The following is a 20,021-nucleotide window of genomic DNA, read 5'->3' as shown; positions in this document are numbered from 1 at the left end:
TTATTATACTATTATGCTATTTAGTGAAAAATGCAAGCAAATGGCATTATTTGTTGTCCAGTTAGAATAGTGTGTAAATCTAGCCTGGAACAGGTCTTGGATCCTCAAATAATCCACCAGCTCAGAACAGCAGAACACTTCCATAGCCACAGGCTACACTCATGCCTATGTACAAAAGATACACATTTGGTTACCAAGTAAAGTAACCTTTATCCCAGAAGAATTACACAGCAGGTAACATACTGAAGTTACTGAGTTACCAGTTAAGATCTAAATTAAAGCCTGGTTTTGGTTTCTAAAATGTTCTTAGAATTTTCATAACCACTCTATATTAGAATCAATAAACTTTTCCTATTTTGATAATAATTGGGAGGACATATTTTAGCATGAGGAGACTCTCTGAGAAGTAATCCAGTTACAAAGACATAGTTTCTCATATAAACATGTCTAATCATTCAAGTGAAACATGACGAGGCTGGTTAAACAAAAAGAAACAGAGAAACACAAACTTCCTGACAATTCAGACATTCTTCAAGAGATCAATTAATGGATATATATGCAAAGTATGAAAGAAAATGTAAAATGTTGGGACACCTGGGTGGCTCAGTGGGTTAAAGCCTCTGCCTTCAGCCCAGGTCATGATCCCAGGGTCCTGGGATCGAGCCCCGCATCAGGCTCTCTACTCAGCAGGGAGCCTACTTCTCCCTCTCTCTCTGCCTGCCTCTGTGCCTACTTGTAATCTCTGTCTGTCAAATAAATAAATAAAATCTTAAAAAAAAAAAAAGAATGTAAAATGTTTTTCTTAGGAGACTTTCAACTTGTTCAACAAAGGAGGAAAGTGGCAGTGTAGGAATTCAGACTAGTTTAATTTAGCAGCATATTAATGTCAATAATATGTTACATGTCCCCTAACAGGCACAAAGAACCACATTATATATAACACTCAAAATCTCAAAGCATCCTGGATACAAAAATTATTTTCAATTTTCAAGTTAAATTTCATGCCAATTCACTTCCTCTATACACTTAACCATCTTCTTTTTAGTAGATTTGATAACAAACGTTTGGAACTACGTTCAGGCAATAAAAGATGATTTTCCAACAAAATTCCAAAGAGAATTGCTTCAAAAAAAAAAATAAAGATCTTTTCTCAAATATCAAACCTTAAATGGAACAGTCTATACTATCTTCCCTCACCTCTTTTGGAACATTTTTTGATCTATGATTTGTGTTCATTTAGTTCATTTCACAGCCCTAAAAATATAAATTCTAGAAGCTTCCTAGTTAGACCATTTTTAGCACTCCAGATACACAAATTGAACATACAATACCTGATAGATGAGTAGTCACCCCTTTATATAAAGCTTACAGTCTGGATATCTCTGCATAGCATATCTTAATATCAATGTTAACAGTCACTAGCCGAAACTATAAGCACACAGTGTAAAGCAAGTTTTTAGGTTCTGAGTGGTAAAATTGCTTTGCAGCCTTTTGGCTAAAATCAGGGGTAAGGTTCTGAGTGGCAACTGTAAAGAGGAAAAATCAAAGGGATGGAAAACTAAATGTAAATTTAGAAATAAAAATGTAGGCCTATATAAGAGATAATAGGAAAACAAGATTAGAAAAAGGCATTTGCAACGAAGAAATGCAAACTCATTCTTAACCTATTTACTTAAAATTCTTATCATGAATTTCTTTTCAAGTAAAAATGGCACCTTGGATTTTAACAACTTGTTATCCTGGCTGTTCTGAGAAGTGTCATCTCACAGCATACCTTCATGACCCACTCCTACCTTCCTCATTCTGACTTAGGTTTTTATTATTGTTGTTTACTGCTGTATTCCCAGTCCCTAAGAAAGTGCCCAGCACACAAAGGTCAAATAACAACCCTTTGAGGGAGGTATTATTATCATCCTGGTTTTTCAGATGAGGAAACTGAGGCTTAGTAAAGTTGAGTAACTTGCCCAGGGGTTACAAACCACTAGCCCGAAACAGACCCACGTCTGTCTGACCACAAAATCCTCATTTGTGCTTACCCTCACCGGGCAAAATAACTTCCTACTGTCTCTTATTTTTGTGTATTTACTGGTGGCAGCTTTCTCTTAGCGGAAGCTTCAACTTCTCCATCAACCTTTTCCCAGGCATCCTCAACCTCTGACCCCCACTAAAGTCTTCTACAGATCCCTCCTTCCTTTGTGCTGTATTCTCTCCAGAGTTCTATTATAACATTACTTTTAGCCCCTTGCCATAGTTATTTCTCATCTCTCTCTCTTATCTGACCAAACTTCCTGAGGGCAGGAATCAGGTATCTTCAAGAGCCTCCGGCATATGGTAAAGTGGAGTAAATGTTCGAAGTATGAATGAACAAACCTGACAAATCCATGACATAAAAAGGAACGCTTTAGCTCAGTTCCCTAACCACAGGCACCCAGAGACCTCCGCTTTCCTTTGCTTGGGGGTGGTAAGGGCATGCCTGAAATTCCCTGCCCACATCACAAGAGCATCACTGTGCTTCTTAAGACAGATTTTCAAGTTTTGAGACATCTAATGAAAGAAAAATAAGGTTCCAAAACTTTAAGGGCTAAACATAAGATCTGTCTTTTGGATGTGGCCTACCTGGATGGAACATCAGCTCTTGATTTTAAATAATGTTTGACTGGTTCAATTAAATCACTGTTTTCAGTGATTTTGCATATTCTAAGTGATTTTATTTTTATATCTCTTTGGCTTGAAAAGTGTAATTTCATACTTCCCCACACATTTAAGGACAAAAACTGCTTGTCTTTTACAAAATAGGAAAATAAAATAGAACCTCTGTGTTAGGTAAAAAGGCATTCAATAAATATGTTATGCTGCTGTTTGTAAAGCCTCCTTCTAAAAGCACATGTGGCCTATTTTAGACTAATGAATACTGGGCAACATTTACTAGATGATTTTCATTTAATTGGTAGGAATACCAGGTTCAAAACATATCTAAACAAAAACTGGGTTTTTAAAAAAATATATGGTATAAAGAGTTGAAATGTCTGCCCCATTACCGGTGAGTACTACATAAATAGTACTACTTCAATATTCTGGTTCTAAGAATTTATACCCAATGCTTAGCTAGACCAATTTCAAGGTGCACATTTAAGTTACAAGGTCACAATTTTTTTTATACACCCACTGCCCAAGCCACAGTCTATAATTTTACTCCATTTATTAACACTAATTTTTGGCCCCACCTATAAGTGAGATATAAATAAGATTTATAAATAGGATATTATAAAGATGGGACACTGGAATTTCACACTTGGAGCACATGCAAAGTAACATTTTTCCAAATATTTACAAGCAGATTTGGAAAAAAGTGAAAATCACTTTACCAAGCTGGACTTCTGACCTCAGTTCCATGACTAGTCTCTGCCTACCCTTATTCCCCACCCATTCCCTTCTGCGCTTCCTCTGCCAGGAATACCCTCTTGACTCATCTCTGCCTGCCTATGTCCATTACTTCCTTAGAAACCTGGCTCAAGATTCAGCTCCTTGAAAAAGGCCTCCCTGACTAATCCTGATTTCCACTACTTCCTAACTTTGCATTCCCTTGGCATTTATATATAGTTTGCATTACATAATCAGTAACTTAAAGATGTTTTGCATTTTTCCATCATGTTCCCAGCTAGAGACCAAATAGAGGAACATTATCTCTTATAGCTTCTACTACACAGCCTGTAATAAATGCTTCCTTCTTGAATGACTGAATCACCACTGAGAGAAAGGCAAAGGCTCACAAATTTCTGAAGTAAGCGAGTGGCTTTTCAGATCACCTTGACAATACTCTACCACCTCCAACACACATGAACACTTCACGGAAATGAGATTTACTTTTGCCGTCCATAAATTCAACAAAAAAGATCCAGGTTACAGATCACGTACATACTTAAAGCAAATAATAATAGCGGCTATTCAAACGTATCTTGAGATTTAACATTTCAGGCTTCATTTAAAGCCTTGAAGCAGCACGCCTGTGAATGATAGGAAGCTGGCACCCGTCTGTTACAAAAGGGGCAAAACTCTAGTTGGCAGTGAATGTTCAAACACGTGAGCCTCCACTGTTAAACAAGGCTCATTAGCCACACAAACTTGCTGTTTCAGCTTTCTGGCTTCGATGAAGTGCTATGATCTCTTTTGGTTATTGTCGAGAGCCAACGATGAATTAAATTCCCATAAATTAACCAATAGTTTTGATGGTTTGCCCAAAGGAACCACTGGCATGGGGGTGGGGGTGGGATATGTGTGTGTATGTTTTAAACAAACAGACCCTCTCTCGCCCCGGGGAGTCAGATCTGAGTGAAGAAAGCGCCAACCCGGCACTTCTCAGGAGGCGAAGCGAGACCTCCAGGACTCGAGCCCTTCAGTATCCCCCTAGTCAGCTTATCTTGCAGAGGCGGGGCTTCAAGCGCTGCTGCTTTTCACTAAATCTCAACCAGAGTCTTCCTTAGGGACTGAAAGCCAACTTTTCCTTCAAGGAGCATCAGTTTTTTCCATACTCAAAGCCCCAGTAGGCAGGGTCCAAGGAAGAGCCGGGCCACCCGCGCTGGGAAGCTGAGGACGCGGGGCGGGGAGGTACTGGGGGGACACGGACTCTCTCCGCAAAGAGGGCAGGATGGCAAAAACAAAGTGAGCGCCCGCCAGCCCAGCGCCGCCCGCCGCCCGCCGGCCCCGCTCACCCTCCAGCAGCACCTCCTTGCCCGCGCGCTTCAGCGCCTGCACGGCCTGGTCGTGGGTGGCCTGGCGCAGGTCGGTGCCGTTCACCGACAGGATGGCGTCGCCCAGCCGCAGCGCCCGGCTCTGGTCGGCCGCCAGCCCCGGGAAGATCTTGGAGATGAGGATCGGCATCCGGTTCTCGCGGCCGCCCTTGATGCTGATGCCCAGGCCGCCCGCCTCTTGCTTCACTACGCGCACCCGGCGCACCGGCGGCGACGCGCCCGCCTCGCCCGCCGGGCCCCGCGGCGGCGCGGGCGGGCTCGGGGGACCCAGGCCGCGGCTGGGGCTCCCCGGTAGCGAGTCGCCGGCGCCGCCGCCGTTCGGGAGGCCGTTGAAGGCAGCCGCCGCCGGCCCCAGAGCCTGCTCGGACTCAGCCGCCGCAGCGTCGCCGGTGAGGCTTAGGCTCTCCCCGCTGAGCTCGGCCACCACCCGGACCCAGCGCTCCCTTAGGAGCAGCTCCACCAGCCCTGCTTTGGTGGCCCGCGTCCACACCGCCATGGCCGGCCCCACTCCCGCCGCCGCAGTCGCCGCAGCTACCCTCATTCCAGTCAGGCAGCCTCGGCGCTTCCCCCTTCCCGCCCGAGGGGGCGGGTCCGGGCCCTCCCCCATCGCGGTCTTTCATTATTCATGAGAGGCCACGCCCACCGCCCGGAGGGGCGGGGAGTGGCAGGAGGAGAGGCTTCCGGGAGGTTAAGTTGCTGCGCTCAGTTAGGTCAGTCCCTTGATGCACACTGGACGTGGCTGCCCTGGTGCAAAGAGGCTTCTTCTCACGTTCTCCTTCCGTTGGTCTCCGATGGCCACCTCTGAAGAGTTCTGACCCTTGCCACGCAGTTCGAGCAAAATCAGCCTCAAGCAGCACTTTGCAAGCCTGCAAGACTTGGTTGCACGTTCACTCTTGCATTGATTGGTTCATTATGTATTTACTGAGTGCTCAAGCCTGAGCTCCTTTTGATGCCTGGAGATGAGCTGAACAAACCGTACCACAGTTAAGAGCTGGCGGTCTAGTGGGGGAGGAGGACAAAGAACCAACCAACCTGAGGTGATACTATGCGGTTAAGTGACATGTAGAAAACGCCCTCAGAGCAGAGTAAATGAAACCTTTGGATGGGCCTGGGGTCAGCTTTCCAGAGGTGACAGTGGAAGGTGAGTAGGTGGAGCAGAGAGAATTGCATAAGCATAGGTCCAGAGACATGAATGCAGGCATTTGTAATCACCTGCTTACTTGCCTGTAGAGAGAGAGGACCATTGCTTCTTCAGCCTGGCAGCCACAATAGGTAGGCCTCAAAGACATTTACAGAATGACGGTTACTTAGGCAGATGTCAGAATTCCAGTGTGAACAGAGCATAGGGGAAGGGGAGGCGGCAGGAAAGGAATGTGTAAAGCCTCGTATCATCAAATATGGGAGAGTTTGGAGTTGGATTTGTAGATTTAACTGTCTTGTGCTGGAAGTCATGGCCAATTGTTGGGGCAAATATTGATGGGTATCCCCAGAAACTGTATGCACACAGCAGAACCTGCAGTGGCTTTTATCCAAAGACATGAGTGTTGCAATGCACCCACTTCCAGGTTCATGGGCTGGGAGAGCTAAGGAAACTGAGGCCCAGAGTGCCAACGACTCCAGCCCGAAGTTCATTGTGAGGAGAAAAAAACAGGTCTCCTAGCCTCCTGGTCCAGGGCTTTACTACATACCCCAGATCTCAAAAAGGAGGGTCCAGAAATCACACTGCTGACAGAGATCTCAGCAAAAACACGAGGTAAGGTGCCCTGTAACTTTCCTTCAGCAGTAAAAGTGAAATCCCCATGTTTTCACTTGTGCCAGTGGGGCTGCAAGCAGAGGGAATGAATGTGCACCAATTCCCATAAAAGGGTCTGTATACCTGCTTGCTCATGAAGTACATGTTGAAGCTCGCGAGCTATGGCCATGCACTTCTCTCTGAATGCACAATCATGTATGGGCAGGAACACTCAAAGAGCCTCCTATACTAGGAGTTGAAACAATAAAAATGGAGACTGGAAAGTATCCAGAGCTCAAATGAAGAATTCAAAATGAGAAAAATTCTTACCAAAAATATCATTACAGCAGAATCCTTCTTTGCAATTAGGAGAGCAGGATTTTCCAAGCTGCAAATGTCAGCAGAAGCTCAACCCTCAAATTCTCTCCTAAATCAATTGCAATGAGGCCAGCTCCCTGTTCCGGCAGGTCCCAATGTGCCCAAGTGCTTCTATAGTCACAGACGTTTCTGGCTTTGCTCCAGCTGAGGCGTGAGCCCCCAGAGGCCTGAGCTATGTGAAATTTCTGCTTATTAGAGAGCACTTGGCAGCCAATTCCTTAGAGTAGAAGCACTATTTTGAACAGTTTTATGTCCATAATCATCAAGGTTGGGCACCTGACAACACCTTTATTAGCAAAAGGGAAGTGCTGGAAATTCTTTCCAGAAGTATCAAGATGTTTTTGATCAAGAGAGTTGGAGGAAGTCATAGATCTTCCAACTAAATAGCAAGGACACTTAGGTAAGATAAGTTATGTGACAAATTATTTAACTCTAAGAGAGAAGGTAATGGAGATTGCTATTTGGGTTACTTGGGGGTTTTTACTTAAAAGATATTTTTAAGTATATCCATGAAAAATTCCCAATTTATTGAGCTGTTTTTATGAGATCCTCCATCAGAATCTAATTTTCAGTGTTCTCATTACTATGTTCTGATAAGTCACACTCATCCAGTCTGGTCAGTGTCTCCCCAATGCCTTGCACTTTCCCTACTGAGGCCATCCTTCCAAACACCTCCTGCCCCTCTCAACCACTTTCTCACATAGCAAGATCTCATCCTAGGTTTCCCTATCTACCCAATTTGCTGGGATTTTTCTTTTGAACAATTTTATTCTATGCCTGCCTGCTTTGCCCAAGTAAGTTATGAAATACAAGTGGGCAGGCACCACCCATTGGCTTTTTTTCATCCCCCACTATTGCAGAAATACTGCCTTTAATGAGAAGGAACTCATTAAACATGTGATTGAAATTCAGTGCCTCCTGTGCTGTAGTCATTTCAAATAATCCCTCTGAAGGTTACTGGTTCCTTGCAGAGTGAAAATTACCATCTAGGAAATCTCAAGTAGTCAGTGGAAATCTACTTAGTATAGATAATGAAATCTGAAATAAAAAGAGTACACATCTGTTTCCACAGTTTTTTAGGGACAGAGAGACAAGCTCAGATAATTCTCTGAACAGGCCTGTTATTTTATCTACCTATAAAAAAGGCAATGGCCGAGATAATTCCTAACAACCTTACATTCCTCTCACCTATCAGTATGTATTCTCTGCTCAAGCTATTCTCTTACTGTTTCTCAGAACAATGCAGGGATCGTTGCTACTTATTTATTTTTTTAAAAAGATTTATTCATCTGAGAGAGCACACACACATAGAGTTGGGACAGGGCAAGGGGCAGTGGGGAGAGAATCTTTAGCAGACTCCCCTCCCAAGATCTGAGCACAATGCAGGGGGCTCTATCTTACCACCCTGAGATCCTGATCTGAGTTGAAAGGAAGAGTCCTTTCAAATGACTGAGCCATCCAGGTGCCCCTCTTTTTCATTACTCCTTTAAAATGAGGGGAGTGGATTAGCTTTTTCAATTCTGTAATTTCCTACAATTCTATCACTTAGGCTCTGATTCTATGCTCTCTCAAAACCCAACGGTCTTTTTCTCCCTTTTCTCCTTCATAGTAGCAGTATATATCACACGGTAATTAAGAGCATAGGACTCAAACTACAGTCTGGTTACTGACTACTATATGGCAACCCGCAAGGGGCTGAGGTCGTGAGCCTCAGTTGTTTGTTTGTTTGTTTGTTTTTAAGATTTTATTTACTTGACAGACAGATCACAAGCAAGAAGAGAGGGAGGCAGAGACGGGGGTGAGAGGTGGTGGGAAGCAGGCTCCTCGCTGAGCAGAGAGCCAGACGTGGGGCTCGATCCCAGGACCCTGGGATCACGACCCGAGCTGAAGGCAGAGGCTTTAACCCACTAAGCCACCCAGGAGCCCCGAGCCTCAGTTTCTTATTCGGAAAAAGTCAGATACCTTCTACTCTAAGGATGGTTGTGAGGGTTGACCAGGAGGTCGCATGTGAAGTGTTTAAAACAGCAGCATCGTACCTGCCATCCTGAAAGACTTGAAAAAAAGGTACCTGCTGCTGTTATTACTTGTTGAGGTGCAGCAGCAGCAACACTGAAACCTCTGTAGGAGTCTCAAGTGTAGAGTCTATGCTTTATCTAGAAATGAGTCTGCCATAATTAGCTTTTGATTCCAGGCTTAAAAGGCAAATGGCCAAATTAATTTTGGTGACAAACAGGTCTCGTATAAAGCTACATTTCGGCTGAAAGGGAGTATGCATTGCCAAGAGTCCGTCAAAGGAAAGAATTAGTGGATCTGGGGTTTGTTCCAAGGTTTGAGTGTTGTGTAATTTCATAAGGAAGGAGGGCCCCCGGCAAAATTGCAGCCCTTAGCAAGCCTGAAGGTCACCACCACAAAGGTGGCCTAATGCCAGAGGAACAAAAACAAGAGCTGCTCAATTACTACTAAAGAAGAGACCAAAGGAAGAACCAAGCGTGTAAGATAACCAATCCAACATCCAACTTTGAAAATTTATCCATGCATGACTCTTTCCCAGTTAGAAGACAGATCAATTGTCCCTTTCAAAGGGCAGTATTCCTTTGCCTTCCAGCAGAAAGACCTTAAAATATATCTTTCTTTCCAGCACAAACATGAAGTGAAAGAGGGAAAGGTGAATATATCCTTTAGCTTATACAAGCACATTTGAAAATTCATCCCGCCAAGATAAATCACTATCTGAAAACCCACAAAAATAGATTAACTATTTCATGCCTTAGGACTACGAAAAGCCACATCTGCTAACCACATTCCTAATGAAAAGCAGCTGTGTGACAGTTTTGTAGCTCTGTGACTTTCTTCTTAGGAAAATATTAGCAAGTAACAGAAGGTTAGTTTCATTGAATCCACTTAGTTATGGAAAATCACCAGTGTTTTTTTTTATTGTCATGGAAATCACACACTATGCCATGAAATTCAGATAAGTTCCCCAAATAAAAATCCCCTTTCCTTCATTACCAGTTCCAAAAGAATTTTTAGTGCCTCACCGTAAGACCTGGAGTCTTGGAGTCAGCTCCACCTCTCTTCTTTCAGGGGCCATTAAACCCCAAATCATGTTTATCGATGCACATGGTTGTTTTTCGGCCTTTGTCCCATAGCTTCAACTCCCTCCTCAGTCGATTAATGGAATAGGCCATTGGAGGGATCATAGAACCCTCTGAGAATCTGCTGCATGTTGTGGGCACGTCTCAGATAAATGCTCACTTATGCAAAGTAGAGTAATCAAGTTTGGGAGCTCACAAAGCCCCTAAAGCCCTTCCACGGACTCTTTAATGGGCTGAATTGTGTCCCCTCAAAAATGTATAGGTTGAAGTCTAACCCAGAGTACCTCAGAATGCATTTGAAGATAGGGTTGTGGAACTATTGGTGGTCCCTGGGACAGGCTATGCTTTCTCTTGCTTCCACTTTTATACTGAGAATGATCTAGGAATGCCTCTTTTCTTCCCTTTTTCCCCTTGACTATTACCACACAATTCCAACTGCTAATTTCAGTGAGGTGCCCCTTGCCTGTACTCACCTCTAATGGTGCCTTCCCGATATACCTGCTTCTTTCCCCAACTAGGCTGTTCTGCTGAAATCATCTTTCACTTGTTGGTGGTGCACGGCAAACAGCAGGCCCTCAATAAACGTCTGTTGAGTATTAAGTCCTATAACTTCCTAAGGACAAAGGGCTGACACAAAGCTAAGCCTTAATATGTACATCTCTGCTGTCCATATATAAAAGTCACTAGCCACATGCGGCTATTTAAATTATAATCAAATAAAATTTAAAGTTCTGTTTCCTTTGTTGCACTAGCTGCCTTTCAAGTTCTCTACAGTCACATGTTGCTAGTGACTAACTATCATACTGTACAGCACAGACACAGAACATTCCCACCACTGCAGACAGTTTATTGGACAGTGCCGACCTGTATCTGTAAATACCTTGGACGATGGGAAAAAACCCAACACATTAAGAAAAAAAGGAAAAGAGGTTATGAATATGCAATTTACAGTTAGCTCAAGAGCCAAAACACATTAAAAAAGCAGTATCTTTACTAAACAGACAAAATGAGATACTATTTTTCACCCATTAGATGGGCTACAACTATCTCTATCTCTACACTGGCAGAGTATTAAGGAAATGAGTACTTTCAAACACTGTGGATAGAAATAGAGCCAATCCAAAGGGATGAAAAGTGAAAGAAAAACAGACACTGTATGAACTAGCAATTCTACTCCCCAGAGGAAACACCCCCATGGGAGTACTACTCTGTGATGTACTAGGCCGTTCATTACAATGCTTTATGATTTACACACAAGACTGCCCACAGCATACAGTATTATAGCTAAATCAAGTGCTCATCCACAGTGAGAAATGCTTAAACACTGTCACTGCAGCCTGTGAGATGGAAAAATCTTTGGTGTCTCATGCCTGCTCATTATACTTACAACCGGGTCCTTACAACCAAGAGATAGCAAGGGAAACGACTCTAAGAATGCCACCTTGGCCTCTTATGAACTGTTGTATGACCATGGGAATAACAACATCCCCTCCCGGTCTCTAATTCCATGAGTATAAAAACGAGGCCAGAGGCAAATAGTTCCTTTCACAAATCTGTTTTCTCCACCTCCAACCCCAACAACAGTTGGAACAGCTCCACTTTTAACTGTATCATGTATTACTGTTCAGAATGATGTTCCATTTGAAGAAAGTTTTGATGCTTAAAAAGCCACCAAACTAGGTCTCTTATTTTCAATATTCCAAGATTTCCGTTTCTAATTTGCTGTCATCTTCAGGGTAGAGGGTACATTATCCATTCAGAGATCAGATTACCAACTACTATATGAGAAAAGAGAATTTTTAAAGCATTAGAGTCAGGTTAGCAAAAAGGTAGGTAGTCTCAGATCAAAACTTTTCTGTAGAATCCAGGTAGGAGCCAAAGTCTGCAAAATGCCCGGACCAGAAACATGCAGCTTTTAGGTTACATAGATCCCTAAAAGTAAAAGCACCCCGGAACACATGCTCTGAACTGTTCCTTCTCATTTAATACTGCTTTGCCTTCCCTTCCCCCAAGTTCTCTAACTTGCCCCAATCAGTTTCTGCTTCATTTGTATTCAAAGTTCCTCTACGAAGGAAGAATTTCAAGGCCCAAAGATCTTACTTCCCATACCATTTATGGAAATCCAAATCACTGGCTGGAAATGCTGCAAAGGAATGCTTTCTACTTTCAAAAACTTTTACTTCTTCACTCATGATCTGCAAGCCTTTTCTGGCAGAATTACACCTTCCATAATCCACAAGAATATGTCTCAGTAAATCAAGTCTTAAACTAGACTCCCATTAATAAAGACTCTCTGAATTTATAGCTCTACAGACAGCAAAAAGCAAGTAAGTTAGTATTTAAAGCACCCAGCCTCCCTCTGCTCATACGCAATGAAGATCAGTGACTTGAACTTTATTTTTAATCACGCCAAAGAAGATGGAAAACATTTCTTAGGAAGGGCAGAATCTTAGAGTCTACTGTAAGGTAATAATCCACACTAATGCAGATTGGGAAAATACGCCTCACTAAGAAAATTTATTCAAGTAAGAAGAAAAGTAAATTATTTTACATGGAGGGCCCAAAAAGCTGCAGTTATTTGTTTAAAGTACTCCCATTATGGGAATGTCCATCTATGTGGATTCCCTATATATATGCTATTAAATGTGTTTTTCTCTTGTTAAAAAGAAATAACTTCCATTACCGTAAGGAAACTAAACAGGCAAAATAGAGAAGTGGCATCCATTATAAACCCTGTTTTATCTGTTACCTCTTAGCTAACCTGAAATAGGCTGTCCTATATGTTAAAAAGTACTGGGCTTTGTTTCTCTCTTATTACCTCTCTCTTAATTCTCTTCCTACATATCTACCTTAAATCATCACTTATTATATGCTCTTTCCAGACTGGAGGATAGGGTTCATCTCAGCAAAAAATGTTTTTTGCCAGCATTTTACTCATGATGTCGTCAGAACCCATATCCTTCTCTGCCTATACCATGGCCCTCCACCCCCAAAACAAACAAAACCACACATACTGGGTTTCCACAGGCATGCAACACAATACCTTCATTGAGATGGGAAGGAAATCGATCTGCTCAGTTCAGGTTAACTAGGGTTCTTCACCTTCTAATTTAAAAGATTACATTAAAACTTGTCAGTTGATAACTCCCATGGGAATAACACAAAGCAAGTAGAAGAGAGAAAAGGTAAAATATATGGCAAGCTTTCTGGTTCTGTCCTCCACTTCCACTGTTTACAAAATCCCCGCCCAGTGTTTCTTTACTCTTTGACACTGGCATATGCATATGTATATATAATTTTTATATTAGTATATAACTATAAAATGTTAACACGTATAAGATATATTATATATATTACTATGTATATTTATCAGGTGAAAGATGGTTAATGAGATAGATAACCCAAAACCAGATTTTTTTCCCTTTAAATAAGATAAATAGCTAACTGCCAGAGGCCAAAAGCATCAATTTTTGAGATAAGTATGGCAGTTAAAATTCTTCCTTGAAAAAGGCTGACGATTACTACTGGTAGTGAGGCTATCTTGAGGAAACAAGCGGAGTTCCCCTGCCCTCAAGGGCAATGGTGGGAGGGTCCCACGCCTCTGCACTGGCCCCAGGCTGGAGGCTGCAGACAGTGAAGGTCATCAGCCCTCTGAAGCCTCAGGCTTGTGTTAGGGGAAGAGAAGATAAGTACCATCTTTTTTATTTTTTCCCTGAGACTGTGGTCTGAACAACAGGACCCTGAAAAAGCTGTATGAAATTTGTAGCTGCTTAGAACATTATCCCAACTACCGATACCTTGGAGTTTCTATTCACTGCAGTAGATGAAGTGAAATTACTGTCCATTATTTTGGAAGGTATCATTCATAATGACTAGTCCTAAAGAATAACTTTGTTTTATTATCATGATTTGTGAAAACAAACAGGGCAGACAGTTCAAGGAAGGACACAGACAGTGCCCTATTTTAAGTCCCAAATTTCTTCTTTTTGATGGGTGGTGGAAGCTGAGCGATGATGTCATCCAGGGGCCGTTCTACCGCCACCAGTGTTCTTTCATCCAAAAGATCCATGAAAAGCAGAGGCTGTAGAGAAATGATAATGACTCTACCAGGAGTTAGGCTCCAGAGCCAGTCCTAAACAGACTGACTAGAGCTAAATGGCCAGCTCAGTTCAAGGCTGAAGGGTTGAATCTCTGACAACAATCCTTCCTCCCCTAGGACTCAAAATGGTTGGTCAAACTGGGAGGTGTTTTGTTTCGTTTCGTTTTGTTTATTATATCTTATCTATCTATGTATCTGTCTATCTAAAGTAATCTTGGGGTGCCTGGGTGGCTGATTCAGTTGAGTATCTGACTCTATCTCAGGATGGTAAGTTCAGGCTCCATGCTGGGTGTGGAACTTACTTTATTTTTTAAAAGATTTTATTTATTTATTTGACAGAGACACAGTGAGAAAGGGAACACAAGCAGGGGAGGTGGTCAAGGGAGAAGCAGGCTCACCGCTGAGCAGGCAGCCCGATGTGGGGCTCAATCCCAGGACCCTGGTATCATGACCTGAGCCAAACGAAGGCAAACAACTGAACCACCCAGGTGACCTGGAGCTTACTTTAAAAAAACAAAAAAACTCTACACCAAATGTGGGGCTCAAACTCACGACCTTGAAATCAGGACTCATATATATGCTCCAGTGACTGAGCCAGCCAGGTGCCCCAAGGTTAGGAACTTATCTTTCTTCTTCTTCTTCTTATTTTTTTAGTAATCTCTATACTCACTATGGGGCTCAAACTCACGATCTTGAGATCAAGAGTCATATACTCTTCCGACTGAGCCAGACAAGTGCCCCAAGGTTGGAAACTTTTAAATGAGTTCACTAATAAAAGACTTCAACAAGATTTTTCATGTTTTTCTATACAGAACATTTGTTCTCTAATTTCTTAGGAATCAGTGTTAACCAATGGCTTTGGAGCCTGAATTCTTGGCAAACAGCAAGTTACAAATGCATTAAGAAACTAATCATACTTAAATGATTTACAGATGTCCCTCTTTAAAAGAAAAAAAAAAAATTCTTGCAGACCCCTGAGAAAATGTTTCAGGACATCCAAGGAACTCTAATCTGAAAAGCATCAATATGGAACTTCCAAGTTGGCACAAAGAGCTCTAGTATCATAAGCTTAACAAATATTTGTTTCATATACAGCGAAAAGCTTAGCCCAGAAAGGGAAGTCACAACAAATTCAATGACTTCCACTTGCTTCAAATTTATCTTATGGAACATGCTGCAATTGTAAGTCACATTTAAAGGCCAGCTTTAAGACAAAGACACCACTCAAGCTCCAACATAATCTCTCAATACCAATGTATTTCATTTTGGGTACGTATGCTGTGCATGCCTCTAATACACTGAGGCAAGAATAATGAAATGCAAACATAAGGAACAGAAATCCTCAGAAAGGGACCTGTCTCCCAAACCAGGTTCTCTGAATATAAAATGAAAGTGCTCTTGTCTGCCTGTTGTGGAGCTTACTACATTTTGATAATATCCCAAGGAACCATCTAGAATATAATGCAAAATGTTTTACCTTATATATCTTAGAAATTTTAAAGGCATGGGCGGTACGCCTCCTGATAACATCTGATTCCTTCGTGGGAGGAAGTGGATTGTAGAGTAAGGTTTTGTCATTTGGAAGAGGCTAAAAAGACAAAGACATACTGTTTAAATCGTTATTTTTATTGGGCTTCTCCAGAACAAAGGACTACTGATTTTTCAAGCAAATACCACCTTTCAACCATCACATTAGACATGACTCTCCCTACTTCAGGAAGAGAGCCATGGCCACTTTTCCAGCTATACCGTCTGGCATATGCAGGAGCTTAGCCCATGCAGGCTCTGCTTTCTAGACTATTCCCCAACCAGATCACAGACAGGCCAAGTGACTAAAGTTCTCCCCAGGCAAAAACTGAAACCACCCCCACTGATCTCACTGACACCTCGAGAGATGGCCTCTGGCCAAGCAAGTGATATTTCATCTCTGACTTCCTTGGGAAATAGCTCTGCCCAGCATGCGGAAGTGATGGACTTATCTCCAATGCTTAACAAAAAAATATGGACGGCCCTGGGCTGAGTTACAGAGCGGCAAGCAAGTGGGAGGGGCCCTTCCTGTCTCACTCATCTTGCAGAAGGCACTTGTCAGCCAGCTCTGATTCCCACGCCCAGAGGACACAGGGCCTGCGAGATAAGTTCCAGTGACACATCATGCACACCACTTTGAGAGCCATCTGCTGCTCTCCCCTTGGTTCCTTCCACCCCCACCTTTACAGAAAGACCAAAACATTGTGTGTTGGTTGCAATCTAAGCCCAAGCACATTACAGGCATGGCCACAACAAATACTGCTCCTAAGAAACAAAGTACCTGCCCAGAGAAGACATGTAAATCTGGGTAAATCAAAACAGCAGCTGGCAGAGGCTAGAATCTAGAACTGAAAAAAATGCTCACATTCCACCTAAATCATAGCCACAAATAATGGAATTTTCCTGTTTGAACTTTTTTTCTTGTTTTTTAAAGATTTTATTTATTTATTTGACAGAGAGAGGGAGAGAGAGAGATCACAAGTAGGCAGAGAGGCAGGCAGAGAGAGAGGGAGAAGCAGGCTTCCCCTCGAGTGCAGAGCCCGATACGGGGCTCGATCCCCGGACCCCAAGACCATGACCCAAGCCTTAAGGCGGACGCTTAACTGACTAAGCCACCCAGGTACCTTTTCTTTTCTTTTTCTAAGATTTTATTTATTTATTTGAGAGAAAGCAACAGAGCAGGAGCTAGGGCGTGGGAGGGGAAACAGAAGTAGACTCCCTGCTGAGCCAAAAGCAGACACTTAACTGACTGAGTCACCCAGGCACCCCAGGCTGGACTTTTTTCAAGCCATTAAGGCCAACTCTTCAGGCTTACAGATACTGTTTCAGCATTTTCAGGCGAGGGGCAAAGTGGTCAAAACCTCAGCCTGTGTCCCCTTTAATAAACCCGTGTTATTCAGTCACCCCAAGGTGCAAAGGTGAAAATAATTCAGCCAAATTGATGGTATTCCCCATGAGTGTTACCTTTCCTACTCAAGTTTATGTGTTCACAGGCAAAGCAGAGAGATAATCAAATCAGCAAAAACCAGGACACAAAGGTCTGCCCATACCCTGGGAGCCTCAGGGGCCTGGGAATGAAAATGAGGAAACTGGCAAAACAAAAGTTCCTCTCCTCCAGATAATTGGTCAGGAAGTTTTATTCTGATTCTCTTTTCTCTTAACTCTTTGTACATGTTGATTTAGAACTTGAAAATTCCTAAGTACAGAAAAGTCAGTGTGAGCGCAGGTGGTAGTAGTGAGGAACTTACCAATGACTTGTCGATGATGCAGAACATGTAGGCATCATGAAGAAGGATGTGCATTGGTCTCTTGGGATGAAAACTGATGTGTGTGATGGGAGTATCCCTCTGGAGCCAGAGGTAATGAAACCCCTGCTTCTGGATGGTCCGGCTCCACTCTGTATACTGTTTGTCTGGGATACTGTACTCAAATACCTGAAGAAGGGTATGATACACAAGAAATGTAGGCTGGTACCCAGAAAAACTGGAAGAAATGCAGGCTTGTACCCAGAAAAACTCTCACCCCTAATCAGAAAATATCTGTACAAACTCTGACTGTATCATATTCAGCCTTATGCTTTCTACTTTTTCTTTTAAGTAAAAAAATTTCAAGGTAAATTACAGAATGTAAACAATGAAATTAACACAAAAGGTTTATGAAGTCACCCTGTCGTCTTGACATCTCTCTTCCCCAAGACAAGAGCAGTCTATGTCTTACATCTTTTCGATCTGAATATAATACAAGCTATTCTGCAAGTTTCATTTTTAACTTAGCATTTTATCATGGAGACTGACCCATGTCAGTATCAATAACTGTAGCTATATATCACTCCTGTCCCCTTAAAGAACACATAATAATCCATTCACATTTTGGATGTACCATGATTTACTTATCTAGCCTGTTTAACGGACACAAGTTATTTCCAATCTTTTACTGCTACATACAATGCTGCAATCATTATCTCTGTCTTTCTGTACCACTCAAAGCATACATCTACAGGAAGAACTTTGTTTTTTTCCTTCTTAAAGATTTACTTATTATTTTAGAGTTGGCAGGAAGAAAGAGGGAACACATGCGCGCACACACGAGCAGGAAGGGCACTGGGAAAGAGAACCCCAAGAAGATTCCACACTAAGCACAGAGTCCAACACAGGGTTCAATCCCACAACCCCAAGATCAGACATTTAACCAACTGTGCCACCCAGGCACCCCAGGAGGAACTCTTAAAATTGGAACTTTTGATTCAAAGAGCATGTGGATTTAATCTTTTTTAACGTATCTCAAGTGTCCTCTAAAGGGGTCATACGAATTTGTGCAGGGTACCAAGTGGTGTTTTCCTATATTTTCACAGCATTGAATATTATCAACTCTACAGATCTTTGCTAATGTAACAGGTACAAAAAAATTTCCCACCAGATGTCATGACTGAGGCACCTAAGGGCCAACAAAAGGCATCAGATGGACATTATGTGTGGCAAAGACAAGGCTGGAGCTTCACTAATCTTCCAGTTTCTGGTCAAGAACACATAACCAGCAAACCAAAATGAGAAATTTCATTTTCTGGATATAACATTTATAGGTCGGCACATGTGAGGGTTAAAACTGCTTATCAAAGCAGCAAGCATTATTTGCCCAGCAATCAATCTACTTAAATGTGCTTCTCAGATCACAATCTTTTCGACAGCTCAGTGAGGAAGGTATTATGCAGATTTTACATATGAGGATATATAAGTATTTATCATTTCACACAACATGTACCATTTCACAATATCTGTAACTCAGATATTTTAAAGATCTTCTTGCAACTTGGTATGGAAAAAAGCACTAGGCTATGCTACTCATTTTGATAACCGTTACCTCTCTAACAGGTAACAGATTTCACTAGGGACTAATTTCCTTATCTGCAAAAGTGAAGGCAAATTACATAATCTTTTAGTCACTTCCAACCTCAAGATCTTATTCCATCCCATAGCCAGTCTAACACCTGGTCCATGTCATCTCTCTAGTCAAAAAACAATCAGTAAAATGAGTACTTCAGAATTCCTCCTCCTTCCACTATCTCCTTACTCTATAATCTCAGAGCTTCATTATTTCATTGTGTCCATCAAGCCAAAGGCTATTACTGCCCTATAATGTACTCAGGCTATACATGCAATCTTTACTTCACACAGGAGAAAACTATCTGTATATCATCCAATATTTTCAAACAAAAGCTCCTCCAAACACAGGCAGCAACCTCTTCAGACCTCAGCCACAGCAACTTCTTCCTAGGTAACATCGCCAAAGGCAAGAGAAGCAAGGGCAAAAATGAACTATTCAGACTTCATCAAGATCAAAAGCTTTTGCACAGCAAAGGAAACACTTAACAAAACCAAAAGACAACTGACAGAATGGGAGGAGATATTTGCAAACAACCTATCAGATAAAGGGCTAGTATCCAAAATCTATAAAGAGCTTATCAAACTCAACACCCAAAGAACAAATAATCCAATCATGAAATGGGCAGAGGACATGAACAGACATTTCTGCATAGACATCCAGATGGCCAACAGACACATGAAGAAGTGCTCCATATCACTCGGCATCAGGGAAATACAAATCAAAACCACAGTAAGATACCACCTCACGCCAGTCAGAATGGCTAAAATTAACAAGTCAGGAAATGACAGATGCTGGCGAGGATGCCGAGAAAGGAGAACCCTCCTACACGGTTGGTGGGAATGCAAGCTGTGCAGCCACTCTGGAAAACAACATGGAAGCTACTCAAAAAGTTGAAAATAGAGGTACCTTATGACCCAGCAATTGCACTACTGGGTATTTACCCTAAAGATACAAAGGTAGTGATCCAAAGGGGCACGAGCACCTGAATGTTTATAGCAGCAGTGTCCACAATAGCCAAACTATGGAAAGAACCTAGATGTCCATCAACAGATGAATGGATA

General features: G+C 42.3%; 2 protein-coding genes across 4 annotated transcripts in view; both read right to left on the bottom strand.

The window, feature by feature from the left end:
* The window catches only part of SNTB2 (syntrophin beta 2), a 116,782-nt gene extending 111,470 nt beyond the window's left edge, over nucleotides 1-5,312 (bottom strand). The window contains exon 1 of the mRNA XM_059383027.1: nucleotides 4,710-5,312. Within this exon, the coding sequence (XP_059239010.1) occupies nucleotides 4,710-5,289 (580 nt within the window). The 5' untranslated portion in view covers nucleotides 5,290-5,312. The remainder of the gene's footprint in view (nucleotides 1-4,709) is intronic.
* Nucleotides 5,313-13,832: 8,520 nt separating this feature from the next.
* The window catches only part of UTP4 (UTP4 small subunit processome component), a 36,374-nt gene continuing 30,185 nt past the window's right edge, over nucleotides 13,833-20,021 (bottom strand). For all 3 annotated transcript variants that reach the window (XM_059382417.1, XM_059382419.1, XM_059382418.1), the window contains 3 exons: nucleotides 17,328-17,513; nucleotides 15,530-15,640; nucleotides 13,833-14,034 (listed from right to left, as the gene is read on the bottom strand). In XM_059382417.1, the coding sequence (XP_059238400.1) occupies nucleotides 13,918-14,034; nucleotides 15,530-15,640; nucleotides 17,328-17,513 (414 nt within the window). In that variant the 3' untranslated portion in view covers nucleotides 13,833-13,917. The remainder of the gene's footprint in view (nucleotides 14,035-15,529; nucleotides 15,641-17,327; nucleotides 17,514-20,021) is intronic.

This window comes from Mustela nigripes, chromosome 17 (assembly GCF_022355385.1).
Source record: "Mustela nigripes isolate SB6536 chromosome 17, MUSNIG.SB6536, whole genome shotgun sequence".
Classification (NCBI taxonomy): domain Eukaryota; kingdom Metazoa; phylum Chordata; class Mammalia; order Carnivora; family Mustelidae; genus Mustela; species Mustela nigripes.
The sequence above is the reverse complement of the archived record's forward strand: the minus strand, read 5'-3'. Positions and strand labels throughout refer to the sequence as shown.